We start from the raw sequence: 18,967 nt of genomic DNA, 5'->3' as shown, positions 1-18,967 counted from the left end.
CAAGAAAAAGAAATAAAAGCATCCAAATGAGAAAGGAATAAATAAACCTTTCACTATTTACAGATAACATGATCCTGTATTTAGAAAACCCCCCCAAATTTTCTAGAGCTAATAAACAACGTCAGCAAAGTGGCAGGATACAAGAGCAACATGCGAAAAATCCGTGATGTTTCTATACATTAGTAGTGGACAATGTGAGGGGGAAATCAGGAAACAAATTCCATTTACAATAGCAACTAAAAGAATCAAATATCTAGGAAAAAATTTAACCAAGAATGTAAAGGACCTGTATTCAGAATATTATGAAACATTGCTAAAACAAACTAAAGGAAACCTAAACAAATGGCAGGACATTCTGTGTTTAAGGACTGGAAGACTAACTATCGTTAAGAGGTCAATTGTACCCAAATTCATTTACAGATTCAATGCAATCCCAATCAAAATTCAACAGCCTACTTTGCAGAACTGGAAAAGTCAATTACCAAACTTACTTGGAAGAGGAAGGGATCCAAATGACCAAAAATATCCTTAAAAAGAAGAACAAAGTTGGAGGACTCACACTTCCTGATTTGAAGAATATTAGAAAACTACAGTGGTCAAAACAGCATGGTATTGGCATAAGGATAGGCATATTGATCAATGGAATCAAATCAGGAGTTTAAAAATAGATGCTCATCTCTATGGTCAATTGATCTTTGACAAGGCTACCACGTAAGGCCACTCAGCTGGTAAAGAACAGTCTCTTAAACAAATGGTTCTGGGAGAACTGGATATCCATATTGAAAAGAATGAAAGAAAACCCCTATTTCACACTTTATACTAAAATTAACTCAAAATGGATCAAAGGCCTAAATATAAAAAGCCAGGACCATAAAACATCTAGAAGAAAATGCAGGAAAGCATCTTCAAGATCTTGAGGTGATAGGTGGTCTCTTAAACCTTACACTCAAAAGCATGAGCAACCAAAGAAAAGTAGGTAAATGGGACCCCCTCAAAATTAAACACCTCTGTGCTTTAAAGGACTTTGCAGTATTTCCAGGAAGATGGCGGAAAAGAAGACAAAAAAACAGCTAGAGGACAGGCTGAAACAGCCTAGAAAAAGATCTTCTATGGTTTAGGACACCAGGTGAAGACTAGACACCACCCAGGTAAGAGAGAGACAAAGGAGGGAAATCATGACTGACTACAGAAGTGTAAGTTGAAACCAATGACTGCTGCTGCCGGCACCATCCCCCACACAAAATTCTCAGGCCTCTGGAGCCTACAGCTACAGACAAAGGGGGTTCTAGGGATCTACCACCCAGGAAAGGTGAGAGAGAGAGGGACACAGCCTAAGGCTGACTCAGCTTCTGACCCACAAATTTGGTCTGCTGTGTCCCACCAGCCCTTTTAGGTGGGGTGGGACCATTCCGTGGTTTGCCCCAGGAGACAGACACACCCTGACACACCCTGGAGAAATCCAGCCCTTGCAATTTCTCTCATATAGCTGGGACTGATTGCTGAGGACGCACTCCCCAGGAAAGGGGAGTGAGAGGGACACAGCCCAAGGCTGACTCTGCTTTGGACTCACAAATTTGGTCTGCTGGGTCCCATGAGCCCTTCCAGGCTGGCTGGGGCTGCACCATTGTTGGCCTTGAGAGCTGGCAAGGGGCTAAAGATATAAGACCCTCCCAATCTCCCTCTCTGCTAACCAGAACTGGTTGTGGAGAATTCAGAGGGGAGTGGGAGTATTTATTAGCCTGGAAAAGGGAGGGGTCTGGCAGAGGAGGCTAGAGAACTACCTCAGAGAAAGTTTAAATTACAAGGATCCAGACAGGAAGCTCTATCACATTGATCCGGTTTGTATTGCCACAAATACACTCTGACCAGGCACTGAACTGACAGCTGCCAAAGAATGCCATCTACTGGCACACCAAGGAAGTGCATGCAAGAAAATTAAAAATAAGAGAGGCTTTTTCCAGTCTGTATAGCCACCCTCTCCAAGGCCCCAGGAAGTGAGTCTACAACCAGTTACTGGGTCCAGTGCCCAGTTTTGACCAACCAGCAGGGATGATCCTAACAATCAAGGTCGAGCAAAGAATCAAAGGGCAAAGAGGGAAATTGTGCATCTGAGTAAACTACATCCTAATTGGATGCCTAGACATCAGCAAAAAATTATGAACTATATTAGAAAATAGAAGACCTGGCCCAAGAAAAGGAAGAAATCAAAGCCCCAGAAGAGACGCAGGATTTGAGAGAACTAACCAATGAGATGTGCACAAATTTCCAAAATCAAATTAATGAGTTGAAAGACAATATAGTTAAAGAAATAAATGACATCAAGAAGATACTGAGTGAGGGCAAAGAATTTGAAATCCTGAATAGAAAAGTAACAGAGCTCATGAGAATGAAAGACACAATAAGTGAGATCAAAAACACACTGGAGGCATAAAACAGCAGACTCAAAATGATGTAAGAATAAGTGTTACAGAAGACAAAATGGCATAAAATGAAGAGAGAAAAGAATGGGAAAAATTGAGCAGGGGCCAGAGAATTGAATGACAACACAAAACACAATATACATGTTATGGGAGTTCCAGGAGAAAGAAAAAAGGGGCAAAAAAAGTATTTGAGGAAATAACAGGTGAAAATTTCCCAACTCTCATTAAAGAAATGAACTTACATGTCTAAGAAGTGCACCGTACCCCAATCAGAATAAATCTGAATAGACTTACTCCAAGACACATACTATTCAGAATGTAAATGTCAAAGATAAAGAGAAAATTTTCGAGCAGCATGGGAGAAGCAAACCACCACATACAAGGAATGCCCAGTGAGACAGTGCCAATTTCTCTTCATAAACAATGGAGGCGAGAAGACAGTGGTATGATACAATTAGGATACTGAAAGAGAAAAACTGCCAGCCGAGAATTCTTTATCCAGGGTAACTGTCCTTCAGCTATGAAACTGAGGATAAAATATTCACATACAAACAGAAACTCAGAGTATTTGCAAAAAAGAATCCTCCTTCGCAGGAAATATTAAAGACAGCCTTAGAACCTGAAATAAAAAGACAGGGAAGAATGGCTTGGAGGAGAGTATAGAAGAAAAAATAGCAGAAAGGATAACCAAAAGAATAAAAAGACAGACAAAAATAAAATATGACATATGAAAACCAAAGAATGAAATGGTGGAAGTAAATAGTGCATTTATAGTAATATCACTGAATGTGAATGGATTAAACTCTCCAATCAAAAGATACAAGCTGACGGAATGAAAAAAAAAAAAAACATAAGCCATCCATATCGTACTTACAAGAAACTCACCTTAGATTCAGGGATACAAACCAGCTAAAAGTGAAATGTTGGAAAAAGATACTCCACGTGAATAGTAACCAAATAAGAGCAGGGGTAGCTGTACTAATATCAGACAAAACATACTTTAAATGCAAAAAAGTTATAGGTGATACAGAAGGCCATTATATATTAATAAAAGGGACAATCTGCTAGGAAGATATAACAGTCATAAATAGCTACGCACCTAATCAGGGTGCCTCAAAATACATGAGACAAACCCTGGGAAAATTGAAGGTAGAATCAGACATCCCTACAATAATCGTTGGAGACTTCAACTCCCACTCACATCATTAGATAGAACAACTAGACAGAGGATCAACAAGGAAACAGAGAACTTGAAAACATGATAAGTGAGTTAGAACTAACAGACATATACAGAATGCTGCATCTAAACTCAGTGTGTTATACATTCTTCTCAAGTGCCCATGGATCCTTCTCCAGGATAGACCACATATTATGGCACAATGCAGCTCTCAATAAATACAAAAAGACTGAAATTACACAAAGCACCTTCTCAGATCATAATGGAATGAAACTGGATATCAGTAATAGTCAGGAAAAAAGTAAATTTATAAGGAAAAAGTACATTTGCAAATGTGTGGAGGCTGAACAACACACTCCTAAATAATCAGCGGGTCAAAGAAGAAATCCCAAGTGAAATAAAAAAAGAAGAGCTAACTCAAGGATTTAACTGAACAACTAACTAGAGAAACTAGAAAAAGAACAGTAAACCAATCCCAAAGCAAACAGAAGGAAAGAAATAATAAAGATTAGAGTAGAAATAAATGAAATTGAGAGAAAAAAAAAATGGAGAAAATCAACAAAACCAAAAGCTGGTTCTTTGAGAAGATCAATAAAACTGACAAACCCCTAGCTGAACTAACAAAGAAAAAAAGAGAGAAGATGTAAATAAATACAATCAGAAATAAAAGGGGAAAGTTACAACTGACCCCAAAGAAATAAAAAGACTCATAAGAGGTATTACGAGGAACAATATGCCAATAAACTAGACAACCTAGATGAAATGGATAAATGCACAACCTACACTGACACTACAAGAAATACAAGAACTTAACAAACCAATCACATTAAAAAGATTGAATCAGTCATCAAAAATCTTTCAACAATGAAAAGTCCAGGTCCAGATTGTGTAACAGGTGAATTCTACCAAGTATTTAAAGAAGAATTAACACCAATCCCATTTAAAAGTCTTCCAAAAAACTGAAGAGGAGGGAAAATTACCCAACACATTTTATGAAGCCAACATCACCCTAAACCATAGCCAGATAAAGATACTACAAGAAAAGAAAATTACAGACCAATCTCTCTAATGAACATAGATGCAAAAATTCTCAGCAAAATACTTGTAAATCGAATCCAACAGCATATCAAACAACTTATACATCATGACCAAGTAGGATTTATTCTTGGTATGCAAGCCTGGTTCAATGTAAGAAAATCAATCAACCTAATAGACATTAACAAATTGAAGGAAAAAAACCCACATGATCATATCAATGCAGAAAAGGCATTCAACAAAATCCAGCATCCTTTTTTTAAAAAAACACTTCAAAAGATAGGAATAGAAGGAAAATTCCTCAATCTGATAAAAGGAATATACAAAAAAAAAAAAACCCACAGCCAACACTGTACTCAATGGGGAAAGGTTGAACACTTTCCCTTTAAGATAGGGAACAAGACAAGGATGCCCAGTGTCATCACTGTTATTCAGTATTGTACTAGAAGTTCTAATTAGGGCAATTAGACAAGAAGAAAAAAATTAAAGGCATCCAAATAGGAAAAGAAGAAGTAAAACTCTCTGTTTGATGATGACATGATCCAGTACTTAGAAAATTCTGAAGTAGCCACGACAAAGCTATTTGAGCTAATGAGTTCAGCAAAGTGTCAGGATATAAGATTAGAACACAAAAATCAGTAATGTTTTTGTACAATAGTAATGACCAATCTGGGGAGGAAATCAGGGGGAAAATTCCCTTTACAATAGCAACAAAAAGACTCAAATACCTAGGAATTTAACCAAAGAAGTACAGGACCTATCAGCAGAGAACTACAAACCGATGCTAAAAGAGATTTTAAAAGACCTAAACAAATGGAAAGACATTCTGCGTTCATGGATTGGAAGAATAAATATTGTGAAGATGTCAATCTTACCCAAACTGATTTATAGATTCAAAAGCAGTACCAATCAAAATCCCAACAGCTTACTTAACAGAATTAGAAAAGGCAATTACCAAATTCATTTGGAAGGGAAAGTACACCTGAATAGCCAAAAGCATTCTAAAAAAGAAGAGTGGCATAGGAGGAATTTCAGTGCTTGACCTGGAAACATATTACAAAGCTATAGTGGTCAAAACAGCATGGTACTGGCATAAAGACAGACAAATCAATCAGTGGAATAGAATTGAGAATCCAGAAATAAACCATCACCTATACAGTCAACTGGCTTTTGACAAACCTATCAAGCCCATGTTAACAGGACAAAATACTCAACCTCAACAATGGTGCTGGACAAATGGATATCTATAACCAAAAGAATGAAAGAGGAACCCTCTCTCACTACCTTTACAAGAATCAACTCAGAATGGATCAAAGACCTAAATATAAAAGCCAGGACCATAAAACTTCTAGAAGAAAATGTAGGAAACATCTTCAAGACCTTGTAGTAGGTGGTGGTTTCTTGGTTCTTACTTCCAAAGCACGAGCAACAAAAGAAAAAATATATAAATGGGACCTCCTCAAAATTAAACACTTTTGTACCTCACAAGACTTTGTCAAAAGGGTGAAAAGGAAGCCAAATCAATGGGAGGAAATATTTGGAAATCACATATCCAATAAGGGTTTAATATCCAGGATATATAAAGAGATGTTACAACTCAGCAATTAAAAGACAAATGACCCAAGTAAAAAATGGGCAAAAGACTTGAAGAGACATCTATCCAAAGAAGAAATACAAATGGCAAAAAAAAAAAACAGAACACCCCGCAACAAACATATGAAGAAATGCTCAATGATTAGGGCAACGTAAATCAAAACTACAATGAGATATCATTTCACACCTATCAGAATAGCCCCTATTAAAAACACAGAGAACTACAAGTGTTGTACAGGATGTGGAGAGATAGAACACTTATTCAGTGTTGGCAGAAATGCAGAATGGTACGGTCACCATGGATGACTGTTCGGCAGTTCCTAAAGAAGCTTAATATACACCTGCCATGTGACCCTGCAATACCACTACAGGGTACCTATCCAGAAGAACTGAGAGCAGTAACACGAACAGATATCTGCACACTGATGTTCACTGAGGCATTATTAATGATTGCTAAAAGTTGGAAATAACTTTTTGGACAACTGGACAATTAATAAATGGATGAACAAATTGTGGTGTATTCACACAAAAGAATATTGTGCAGCTCTAAGGAGAAATGAAGTAGTAAAGCACATGACAACACGGATGAACCTGGAGGACATTATGTTGAGCAAAGCAAGCCAGACACTAAAGGACAAATACTGTATGACTGCATTACTATGAACCACATACACTGTGTAACATATTGTGTGATTAAAAAAGCATGTATATGTACCCAGTACATTTAATTGAGAAATGGATGTTTTTATTCAATTGTGTTTTGTTTTTAGTTCTTAATTGTTTATATTTTCAATTATTAAATGTACTAAATAAAGTTATTAAAAAAAGGACTTTGCCAAGGTGAAAAGACAAGCTCCTCAAAGAAAAAAAATATTTTGAAACAACATAACCAATAAATTTTGATCCTAGAACTCAATGATAAAAAGACAACCAAATTGACAAATGGGCAAAAGACTTGAGCATTTTTCCAAAGAGAAAATACAAATGGCAAAAATGCCTATGAAAAGATATTCAACATCGATAGATAATAGGAAAATCAAACTACAATAAGATATCATTTCACACCTATTGGAATGGTCACTATTATAAAAAACAGAAAACTAAAAGTGTTGGGAGAGGAAGTGGAGAAACAGGAACACTAATTCAATGTCTGTGGGAATGCAGAACGGTACAGCTGCTGTGGAAGACTGGCAGTTCCTCAAGAAGTTAAATATTGATCTGCAGGGTGATCTAGTAATCCCACTGCTAGTATATATTCAGAACTGAAAGCAGGGATGTGAACAGACATTTGCACAGCAATGTTCATAGTGGCATTATTCCTAATTGACAAAAAATGGAAACAATTCAGATGTCCATCAACTGATGAATGTATAAACAAAATGTGATATATACATATGATGGAATATTATTCAGCACTAAGAAGAAATGAAGTCTTGGTGCATATGACAACATGGACGAACCTTGAGGACATTCTTTTGAGTGAAACCAGACACAAAGGACAAATATTGTATGACCTCATTAATATGAACTAAATGTAATGATCAAAGTCATGGGGTTAATAGTTATAAGACTGGTCACCAGAAGATAGAATGAGGATAGAGAATGGAGAGCTGAGGCTTTATTTGTGTAGAGTTTTTAATAATGTTGATTGTAAATGGTTGCAATTGCTACAATGTAGTTCATTTCTTTTTTGCCCAGATAGTTTACCAGCACACCACCGAAGGTGGTCTATCCAGTTATTTTTGGCAGGGGCCAAATTATTAATTTAAATGGGAATGTGACTGAGACTGCCACAGCTCAGTATCACTTAAGAATGGGTGGAACATAGGGCATTTTTAGGACATTAGAATTGTTCTGCAACTTTTTGCAATAACTGTTTCAGTCCTTATACATTTTGTCAACACCTGTACAGTTGTGCAGAGCAAAGTGTAAACCATAATGGTTAGTAGCAATGCTTCAATATTTGTTCATCAATTGTAACAAATGTACCACATTAAAGTAAGATGTTATTAACGGGGAAATGTGAGGAATTGGAGTGGGTTATGGGAGTCTCCTATATAATCGATGTAACTTTTCTGTAATCTAAAACTTCTTTGAAAATAAAGTTTTAAAAAAGGAAGAAAAAAAAAAGAAAATGGATAGAGCTGAGGATAGTAGATTATAGTGAATGTAATTAGCAGTGCTCATATGTGGGTATGATTGTGACTGAAAGGGAAAGTTTAGAGTCATGTGTGTCATTAGAAGGAAAGCTAAAGGATGAAACATGGATTGAATAGCATAGTGAACTCTGTTGTGGAAGAGGACTGTGGTTAATGGCACAAACATAAAAATTTCAATATCACAATAAAAGTACATTGCAAATATAAGGTGTTAATAATAAGGTGGTATATGGGGAAAAAATACACCAAACACAAAAGATGGGTTATAGTTAAGAGAAATTTTTTTAACATTCTTGCAACAATTGCAACAAAAGTACCACATCAACGTTAAGTGTCAACAATAGATGTGCTGTATGGGAATGTTCCGTTTTTTATTCTTAGAAAAACATTACATGTCACAAAAACAACCAACTTTTCTTGTCAGTTAGATTGTTTTAAGCTGAAGCATTTCTGAAAGTGCATGCCATTAGGTGCATGTCAAAGCTTCACCTTCAGCAAAAAAAAGTAGTTTACATGAGAGGCAAGGCAAGTATATAAATTAGAGTTCTACCTGTCAATTAACACAGCACTGTTAAGAAGGGAAATTGGGACAAGGTCAGGTGGCAGGTGTTGACAGGGCCCTTGGGACATCTTGAACTTTATATAGCTACATACTTCTATGGGATATAAATGTGTCCTTGTTGCCATACATATTTTTTTCTGGATAGATGGAGGCTTTCCCTTGTCCTCCTCACAGTAGCTAAACGAATATTAACCTTCCCCACCTGCGGAAGTCCTACTACTTTCTCAAGTCAAGTTAAATGGCCAAAAGGAATGGAATAATTAGCCTTGCCTAATAAAAGAAAATAGGCTAATAAGCCAAGCCCTCAATATTAAAGTTTGTACCTATGAATCTTATTCCTGTAATAATGAAGCTAAGCCTAATTATAACTAATGTCTAAGAGTTACCTCCTGCAAAATTCCTTGTTGCTCAAGTGTCCTCTCTCCCTAAGCCAAACTCTGAAGATAAACTCATTACCTCCCTTGCACCATGTGGGACAGGTCTCCCAGGGATGGACCTCTCTGGCACCAAGGGATTATAATTAAAAGAGGGAAATATTAAAGAAAATAGTTTTTATGGCTAAGAGATTTCAAAGAGAAATGGGAAATCATTCTGGAGGTTATGCTTATGCAGGACTTAGCCAGATTTCACAAATTGCCGAGGTAAACAAGGCCTCAAACGAAAGTGCTCCTGAGGGTCCTAGGGATGTCCAGACACTATAAGGCAAGCTACACAACTCAATGAAAACAACACTCCCTCAGTGAATTCTTGGAGTATATGAAAAGCTATTTCCCCAGTATAACAGTTATACAAGGAGTAATGTTTCTTCTACTTCTTTTATTTGAATATATAATTTTCAATTTACTTAAGTTTATTTCTCAGAGACTAAAGCCTCTGCATCATTCCTATGCTGATTGAGCCCTGAAACCCAGCAGGTATGTGGTCAACTTCCATTCTCTAGTTTTTCAAGCCTACCCAGGACAACTAACAAAATGATGATGATGGACCAGCCCATTCCTAAATGCAAGCAAAACAATTCCAACCTTCTGCCCCATAATATCTATGCCCCTTCCCAGCCTAAAGCAGTTAGAGTAGACATCATCCCAAATCCCTCAAGATTAAGGAATGAACAAAAATAATGGGGGAGTGTAACCACTGACTAAAGCAGATTTATTGTTATTGTAGTTATCGTGTGTTAACTGAGTAATCTGTAACACTGATATAAAAAATAATTTAAAAAAACAAACAAAACCCATTCTCCCCTAGAAAATGTTGACAGAGATTGTAATGGTCCTGAATTTGTGAAGTTCCCACATGTCAATATGTTCTACACAATGACAAGCCCATTTAGTTTGCTGTCTGATCTCTGTAGGCTGGAACAATTTACAAAGGCCATCAATAATAATGAAAATAGGCAACTGTGGGGCTAGGAGAAAAGGTGAACTGAGAGAAGATATAGCTCTAAGGAAAGCAGTAATACTATGAATTTCTTCTTGAATAAGCTTATGAACCTTGTCCTTTCTCTTCCTTCCTCCCTCCCTCTCAGAGCTGTTGGGATCAAACAGAACAACTCCCTTAGGCTTTCTGAATTCCACTCAGGAAGCACAGATGATTTTACCCAAACCTATCAGTCCTGCCCACTTCTCTTCCACCAGCTTATAACATGCTATTCACTAGTGTACCTTACCGGTTCAGCTCTCTGACTTCAGCCCCTGGCCAAGTTTGGACAAATACTAAATCTCTGATTTTTTTTTTCCTCCCCTCCCTATCCTGCCCTGCTGTTTTTACTGTCTGTGTCCATTCTCTGTGTGATCTTCTGGATCTCTTTCTCTTTTTTGTCTTCTCTTCCCATCTTTCTCCTCTAGGAGTCAAGGGATTTGATCCTGGAGATCTGTGATGTGGAGAGAGGTTCCCTGTCAATTGCTCCACCTCAGTTCCTGGTCTCTGCTGCACTTCACTTTGACTCTCCCCTTTGTCTCTCTTTTGTTGCATCATCATCTTGCTGTATGACTCACTTACGCAGGCACTGGCTCACCATGCAGGTACTCATATGGGCACTTGGCTCACCATGCGGGCACTCGGCTCACCGTGTGGGCACTGGCTCACCACGCAGGCATGCTTTCTCTTCTTCTTTTTCACCAGGATGTCCCAGGAATCAGACCAGGGTTCTCCCATATGGTAGGCAGAGGCTTAATCTCTTGAGCCATATCTGATTCCCTCTCTGATGGTTCTTAAGGAAACCTCTCCTTGGCCTGGAAGAGCCCAACCCACCCCCACCCACCTCTTCAGGGTCACTGCTCTCAGTCACTTTGTTCTATTTGTTCCTATCACTCTGAACTCTTCCCATTCCCTAATATATGATCCCCTCCCTTCCTGCCACAAGATCTTTGCACACACTGCTCCCTCCACCTGGAAAGCATTCCTCATAGTTTTAATTTTTTATTTATGTGATTGTCTGATTAATATCTGTCTCCCTGCATTAAATGATATTTGTGAGTATAGGTGCTATTGTTCTTTATCATTGTATCCCTGGAACCTAGTGCAGTGCCTGGCTGCCTGGCTCAAAGATACTCAATAAAAATTTACTGAATAAAAAAAAAAAGAAAGGTCTCAAATCAGTGAACCAACCTCACAACTGCAGATCAAGGAAAAAGAAGAGGTAAAGTGAGCTGAAGGAAGGAAATAAAGATTAGAGCAGAGATAAATTAAATAGATACTAATAAATAAAAAAGACGACAAAACCAAAGTTGATTCTTTGAAAAGATCATTAAAATAAACAAATTGTTAGGGAGACTAACAAAATAACTAAAATCAGAAATGCAAGGAGGGATATTACACTGCACCTAAAGAAATAAAAAGGATTGTAAGAGGATACAATGAACTGTATTTCAAACTAGATAACCTAGTTCAATGAAATGGACAAATTCCTAGAAACATACAAACTACCTAGACTAAGAAGAAATAAAAGATAGCAATAGACCAATAGCAAATATTAGTAAGATGTAAATTCTACCAAAAGAGAATTAACAGATTCAGTGCAATCCCAGTCAAAGTTCCAAAAGTCCTTTATGCAGAAATGGAAAAGCCAATCACTGAAGCATAAGGGACAGAATAGCCAAAGCCATCTTGAAAAAGAAAAAAAGCGGTGATCTCACACGCATTCTTTTAAAACTTATTACAAAGCTACAGTCATACAAATAGCATGGTACTGGCACACAAACAAACATGCAGACCAATGGATCTGAATTGAGAGCTCAGAAATAAACCTTCACACCTATTGTCAACTGATTTTTGACAGGGGTACCAAATCCATTCAATGGGGAAAGACTAGTCTATTCAACAATGATGCCAAAAAACTGGATATCTATATGCAAAAAAATGAAGGTGAATCCCTACCCTCAGACCATATACAAAAATCAACTCAAAATAAATCAAGAGCTAAATATAAGACCAAATTATTAAACTCCTAGAAAGAAACATAGGGAACCATTTTCTGGACCTCATGGTTAAGCAATGCTTTCTTAGACTTTATACCAAAAGCATGCACAGCAAAAGAAAAATTAGATAAATGAGACTACATGAAATTAGATAAAATTAGATAAATGAGACTACATGAAAAATAAAACCTTCTAAGGATTTCATCATGAAGGTAAAAAGAAAACCTACAGAACGGGAGATGTTTGGAAACCACATATTCGATAAGGGTTTAGTATCCAGAATATATAAAGAACTCCTACAACTAAACAACGAAACCACCACCACCCAAATAAAAAGTGGGTAAAAGACTTAAAGACATTTCTCCAAAGAAGATATACAAATACGCCAAAGCAAATGAAACATACGCTAAACATCATTAGCCATTAGAGAAATACAAATCAAAACCACAATGCAATACCTTTTCACATCCACTACAATGGTCACTATTAAAAAAAAAACAAGAAACAACAAGTGTTGGAGATGCTATGTAGAAATAAGAATACTCATTTATTGTTGGTGGGAATGTAAAATGATGCAGCCACTGTGGAATATGGTTTGCCTGATCCTCAGAAAGTCAAGTATAGAATTACCATATGACATGACAATCTCACTTCTAAGTTTATACCCTAAACAATTGAAAGCAGGGACTCAAAAAGATACATACATACTGATGTTCTTAGTGGCATTATTCATAACTGCTCCAAAACTGAAGCAACCCAAGTATCCATCAACCAATGAATGGATAAACAAAATGTGGTACATACATACAATGGAAGATTATTCAACCATAAAAAGGCTTTCCACAGCCTCACTCCTGATATAAGCAGCTTATGTTTAAACAGCAGATGCTCACCAGATTTTTCATGACTCCACCAAGAAAGACAAAAAAACAAAATGGATATGAAAAAAGGGAACACAGATAAAAAATAAAACTTTAAAAAGCAGAAAAAAACTAATACAAGAACAGAATTTTAATATGAAAAAAGAGAAATTAAAAGAGGAAACCCCCCAAAAAAGTAACTTAGAAATATAGATGGAATTTTAGGAGATATAAATCTATGAGATCCAGCATCAAACTAATAAGCATTCTAGGCAGAGTGAAAAAAAGAAAACAAGAGAAAATTACCAAAAGCAAATGTTCCAAACTGAATTTCCAAAGTAAATGGATCCTCCAAATGAGTAAAAGAATACACTTAGACATTTGATTAAAAAATTCAGAATACCAGGGATAAGGGGATTTTAAAAGTTTTTAGTGGAAAAAAAAGCAGGTCACTGGTGAAGGATTAGGAATGGTACTGGACTTTCTCAACAATTGCATACTAGAGCAGGAATCTATTTTTATATGGTCCACAAGTTAAGAATGATTTTTACATTTTTAAAGGATTATAAAAGGAAAAAAAAAACATGGAACAATATGTAACATGGACCATAAGGACTCTGCAGGGTTTAAAAATACTTACTATCTTGTCCCTTACAGAAGAAATTTGTCAACTTCTTTACTAGAAGATTATGGAAAAAATACCTCCAAAATTCTGAGGGGAAATAATTTACAACAGGGGTTCTTAACAAGGGGTTCATGAGCTTGATTTGAAATAAAAAAACAAACAAATCATTATTCTTGTGGGGACAGGTTGGTGTGGGTGTGGCATATTTATTAAGTAATATACAATATAGTGTGGACTTAGTAAGGTGTCTGTGGTTTTCACCTGACTGGCAAAGGGATCCATGGAACAAAAAATGTTAAGAACCCCTGACTTATAACATAGGATTTTATAGCCAGCCAAACTATCAATTGGACCAACATGTCAGGATTTAGAAATTAAGTCCTTTGCATTCCTTCTAAAGGGCCTCTGAAGCATGTAGTTTACCAACGAGGAAATAAACCAAGAAAGAAAAGACACGAGATTGACAAATTAGTGTAAACAACAAAGAAGAGGTGAAGGAAAGTTCCAGGACAACAGCTGAGTAACAGACCTACACAGAGCACACAATCTAGTCTTGGCAGGAGGGTAGAGGACTCAAAGGAAAAAGAAAAAAATGGAACCAATAAATTGATGATTTTTACTATGTGAAAAGTTGGAAAACAGCAGTGAGATGCTGCCAGAGATGCATAAAAAAGCAGACATATATTTTTTAAAAATAATAAAAAGGTAATTATTAATTCCAGGAAAACAAAGATTGTTCAACCAAGAGGATGTAACCTCAGTTTAATATGTGCATTGGCACCTCCCAGGATCACGTCTGGAGAATGGCTAGTATTCTACCAGCTTCAGAGATGGGAGGGAAAGCAAGAGTGGCAGAGATGCCCATTCCATTTCCAATTTCCTCAGTAGCTGGTGATTGGAAGATACTCTGCGACAGTGTTCAAGCCCTAGGAAGGAAGGCCTTCTTCCAGGACTCTTTCTTAGATGTGTTCTGCCTCTTTCTTGAAGGCATCATGGCTGCCCTCAGACCCCTAGTGAAGCCCAAGATAGTCAAAAAGAGGATCAAGAAGTTCATCAGGCACCAGTCAGACAGATATGTCAAAATCAAGTGTAACTGGCGGAAACCCAGAGGCATTGACAACAGGGTGTGGAGAAGATTCAAGGGCCAGGTCTTGATGCCTAACATCGGTTATGGGAGAAACAAGAAAACGAAGCACATGCTACCCAGCGGCTTCCGAAAGTTCCTGGTCCACAATGTCAAGGAGCTGGAAGTGCTGCTGATGTACAACAAATCTTACTGTGCTGAGATTGCTCACAATGTTTCTTCTAAGAACCGCAAAGCCATGGTGGAAAGAGCAGCCCAGCTGGCCATTAGAGTCACCAATCCCAATGCCCGGCTACGCAGCGAAGAAAATGAATAGACAGCTTATTTTCAAGTTTTGTGTGAAATAAAACCATAAAGAGTAAAAAAAAAAATGTGCATTGGCAATAAGCAATATTTATATAGACTTAATATAAACACAGAATATTTATTAAACCTCAATTATGGTATAACTACATTGAAAGGATTGGGGTAAGGAAAGTGTAGGAAAGTTCAGGAAAGACAGGCTGTAAAGAAGAAAGAAATCCTCTCAAATATCATATTCTTTTTATCAATTACATCCTTCCAAACTTAAAATGCAAAGTTCTAAGCCACAAGCTAGTAAAACTTTGATTACATACTGTCAAACTATTACCATGTTATTGTACCAGAAATTCTTTTTAAAAATAAAGGATAAATTGGACTATTACTAGGATGTCAAATTGGACAAAAAGAAAGAACTTAGACGTGAAATTAATTTAGAAAATTTCTCTTTCTGAATTTGCACAGCTTTTTTCCCAAAAATACTGTAAAATCTTTACAAACTTTTCAGAGTACAGAGAACAAATCATATTTATGTTTTACATGTGGTACTCCAAAATCAAAGTTACCATCACAATGTGTTTTATTTATATACCCATTTCATTGTATGTTATTTTTAAAATCCGTATTTCAGAGAAAAATAAGACACATTACTGAGGGAATTAAGCACACAGATTATCAATAGAAACACTTCTGTGAACTAGGTATACAGATAATCAACAGAAACATTTTAAATGAATGCGTTATACTGCCAAACAGTTTTCTTCAAGACTTAATAAAATCCTCAAACTGCTTCTCAGCACCCACCAATTTCCTACTGTGAGTTGTATATGATAGTCATTCATTACTGTGAAATTTGCTGCAAATATTCTTAATGTATATTTCTCCTTTTTAAAAACATTACAGTGTTCTTTTTTTGTCTAGATTTTACTACTGTCTATTCTTCTGCCAGTACAATTCATTTCATTACCACTTCTATAATATGTTTCAATCATGTTTTAATTTTTAAAGCAAAGAGTCTGTTTTATTACTCTTATTCATCTGAATTCTCTTTGATATTCTTGTATACTTTCAAGAAAGAAATTCTACTTAGATTTGGATTGATATTGCACTAAACCCTATTATTTTGTATATTTTCAAGAAAAGTTCTATTTGGTTTTAACTGTTACTACATTAAAACTGAAATAATCAAGACTGACGTTTTTATAATATTTATTATCCTATATAAAAACTTTGTCCTTTTAACTATTCAAAACTTCTTTTATATATCTTAATAAAGTTTAGTCACACATATCAGAGATAATTCCTAACAATTTAATATTTGTTGTTGCAATTATGAATGAGATGTCTGATAATCTAATTGGTTTATAACAAGGTAATGGTACCAAATCTTGTATTAAATCCCTTTATCAAACTTTTATCAACTCTAACTTATCTATAAACACTTCCTTCATGCTTTCTAATATGTTTGTACATATTGTATCTCTAGTGTCCTAATATTTATTTTTCTTGCCTTTTTATAGTGGCTACAACTTCTAATATAATATTAAACATAGCACTGTCAAACATAATTGTTTTAATATGAAGATTTCTATATTTTACCTATATGAAAAATATTGGCTACTGATATGAAATACTCTAATCTTGCTAACAGTTTTAAACATTCTTTGAGTCATTAATGGATATTGAATTCAATCAAATTTCTTTTAGACATCTGAGAGAAACCTTTTTTCCGATTTAATCTACTGAGATTACATATTATATATGAAAATCAAATTATTCTCAAACCTCAGCCAAATCCAATTTGGTTGTGGTGGATAGACTGTTAATACACTGATGTGTTCTATTACCTAGAAGTAAGAATTTCCAGGGTGTATGTCTGTATTTGTAACTGAGAGTGAGATTGGTAGTTTCACTTATTGTGCCATTTTTGTTAGCTTGGACTTGCTTCCACCACAGAATGAACTAACAATTTTCCCTATGTTTCCACGTTTCATGAACATTAGAACATCATGAATTATCTGAACATTACCACCTGAACTTTTCAAAGTATCAGCAATAAATGCACTGAAGCCAGGAACTTTTTGGGGGTGATATTTTGATAACTCTTTCAATTTCTTATTCAAGTGTTGAGACATTCTTGTTTCCTAATTGTAAATTTGTTATCATTTGTTGCTCCAAAACTGCTGTAAGCTATGAAGCCAGTATTCTGCCAAGAAAAGAAAAAAGTAAATGGTTGCAAGTGAGAGCCTACAGAGCTCTTCTAAAAGCTTCCTTTCATAAATTTTGTGATCTCTTCTGACTATTCAGATGGAATTTCTGCTTACCTTTTAGTTCTTGGTTGTATTCTAAACAGGGTAAGTTTGCCACAGAAGCAAAGCATAATTTAATAATGTACTTATAATTCAAATTATGTTTTTTGAGTTATATTAGATTCTCTTGTAATTTTTATCACTAATTCCGAAATTAAAAATATACAGACTAATAACTTACTTTATTTACTTCAGCAATTTCTCGCCTCTCTTCACTAGCAAAACGAGGGGGGCCAGCCCGGTCATCATTCTTTGAGCCATCTTCTTCCACATATGGAATAAGTTGCTGGGAGTAACAAACAAAGGTTAAAGGTCAAAAATATGACACAAATATTACGATTATATTGGTATACATAGTGCATTAGATTAAGGTCAGTTTATACACTTTTAATAGTACAAAATAAATTTCAATTTAGGTGATGGCCTGAAACAACAAGCAGCCTTAGAAGTTTATCATTTTGATGCATTCCATGTATTAGGTTTTTAGGTTTGTTTTACAAAACAGTCCTTAAATAACATTGGCTGTCACATACATTTACTCATTTACTCAGCAATTAATTGCCAGTCTTTGGGTAAGGTATTGCACAAATAATGCCAAATAAGATGTGCTTCCTGCCCTTAAGATATTCATCAGACAGGTCATCCTTCATCTATACTAGAAAGAAAGGATCCTCATGGATGTGTATTAGGTGTTATTAAACTGCTTATCTAGAATCTCATTGTTTACACAGATTTCTAGACATCTTAAATTCTTTTAGTTGCTTTGAGTTAATTTGTTACATTTTGCTATAGAAAAAAATAAACTATATAAAATTGAAACTTCTGGTAGAATTATAATTAAATATGTATGATTTGTGAATAAGTGAATTTGACAAACCCCTAGGTATCTGAAGGAAAGAATTACATTCTCCTAGATGTGACAGGGACTTCAGGAATCATCTAGTCTCTACCATCTTATATTACCAATATAAGAACAGGCCAGAGTTAAACAACTCTCCCAGCCCTGTACAACTCTTGTAGTAAAACTGGGAGTCATCTAGCCAAATCACTCACCCTTTCTTCCTTTCTACCCTCCTAATGCAGAGCTGAATATGATTTGTGTCCGTTCTTGTGCTGAGTCTTCTGTCCTCCTGTCTTCATTATTTCCTTTCTCCCTTTTTTTTCTTTCTTCCTGCCTTTATCATTTCAATATGTTGCCATCGATCCCAGTTAAAGGGAAAAAGCAAAAACCCTTGAGCCCATCCCTCCTTCCATCTACTGCTTCCCCTCTCTTGCTTTTTATCTAAGCTTCATCAGAGAGTATTATTAACTAGCTGGCTCCAGTTTCTACGTCCAGCTTAATCTTCAATCCAGCATGATCTGGCTTCTTGCTGCTACCATATCATATACCAACAATTTCTCTCTAGCAAAATCTGCTCAACAATTTT

At 36.0% G+C, this 18,967-nt stretch overlaps 2 protein-coding genes and 1 non-coding gene across 3 annotated transcripts in view; 2 read left to right on the top strand and 1 right to left on the bottom strand.

Annotated features, from left to right (window-relative positions):
* MED30 (mediator complex subunit 30) overlaps positions 1 to 18,967 on the bottom strand; it is a 51,606-nt gene that overhangs the window by 16,462 nt on the left and 16,177 nt on the right. Inside the window, exon 3 of the mRNA XM_004471437.5 lies at positions 17,722 to 17,826. Coding sequence (XP_004471494.1) covers positions 17,722 to 17,826 — 105 coding nt within the window. The remainder of the gene's footprint in view (positions 1 to 17,721; positions 17,827 to 18,967) is intronic.
* LOC111767344 (small nucleolar RNA SNORA7) lies at positions 14,626 to 14,765 on the top strand. Its single transcript, XR_002799189.1, has one exon. It is a non-coding gene; the product is annotated as a small nucleolar RNA SNORA7 (small nucleolar RNA).
* LOC101415946 (large ribosomal subunit protein eL32-like) lies at positions 14,840 to 15,248 on the top strand. The gene has a single exon (XM_058275938.1). The coding sequence runs from the start codon at positions 14,840 to 14,842 to the stop codon at positions 15,245 to 15,247; it is 408 nt and encodes a 135-aa protein (XP_058131921.1). The 3' UTR covers position 15,248.

This window comes from Dasypus novemcinctus, chromosome 14 (genome assembly GCF_030445035.2).
Source record: "Dasypus novemcinctus isolate mDasNov1 chromosome 14, mDasNov1.1.hap2, whole genome shotgun sequence".
Lineage (NCBI taxonomy): Eukaryota > Metazoa > Chordata > Mammalia > Cingulata > Dasypodidae > Dasypus > Dasypus novemcinctus.
The sequence above is the reverse complement of the archived record's forward strand: the minus strand, read 5'-3'. Positions and strand labels throughout refer to the sequence as shown.

What these genes read in the sequence shown, in the direction of transcription:
- LOC101415946 (XM_058275938.1), top strand. Translation starts at nt 14,840, where the DNA reads ATGGCTGCCCTCAGACCCCTAGTGAAGCCCAAGATAGTCAAAAAGAGG.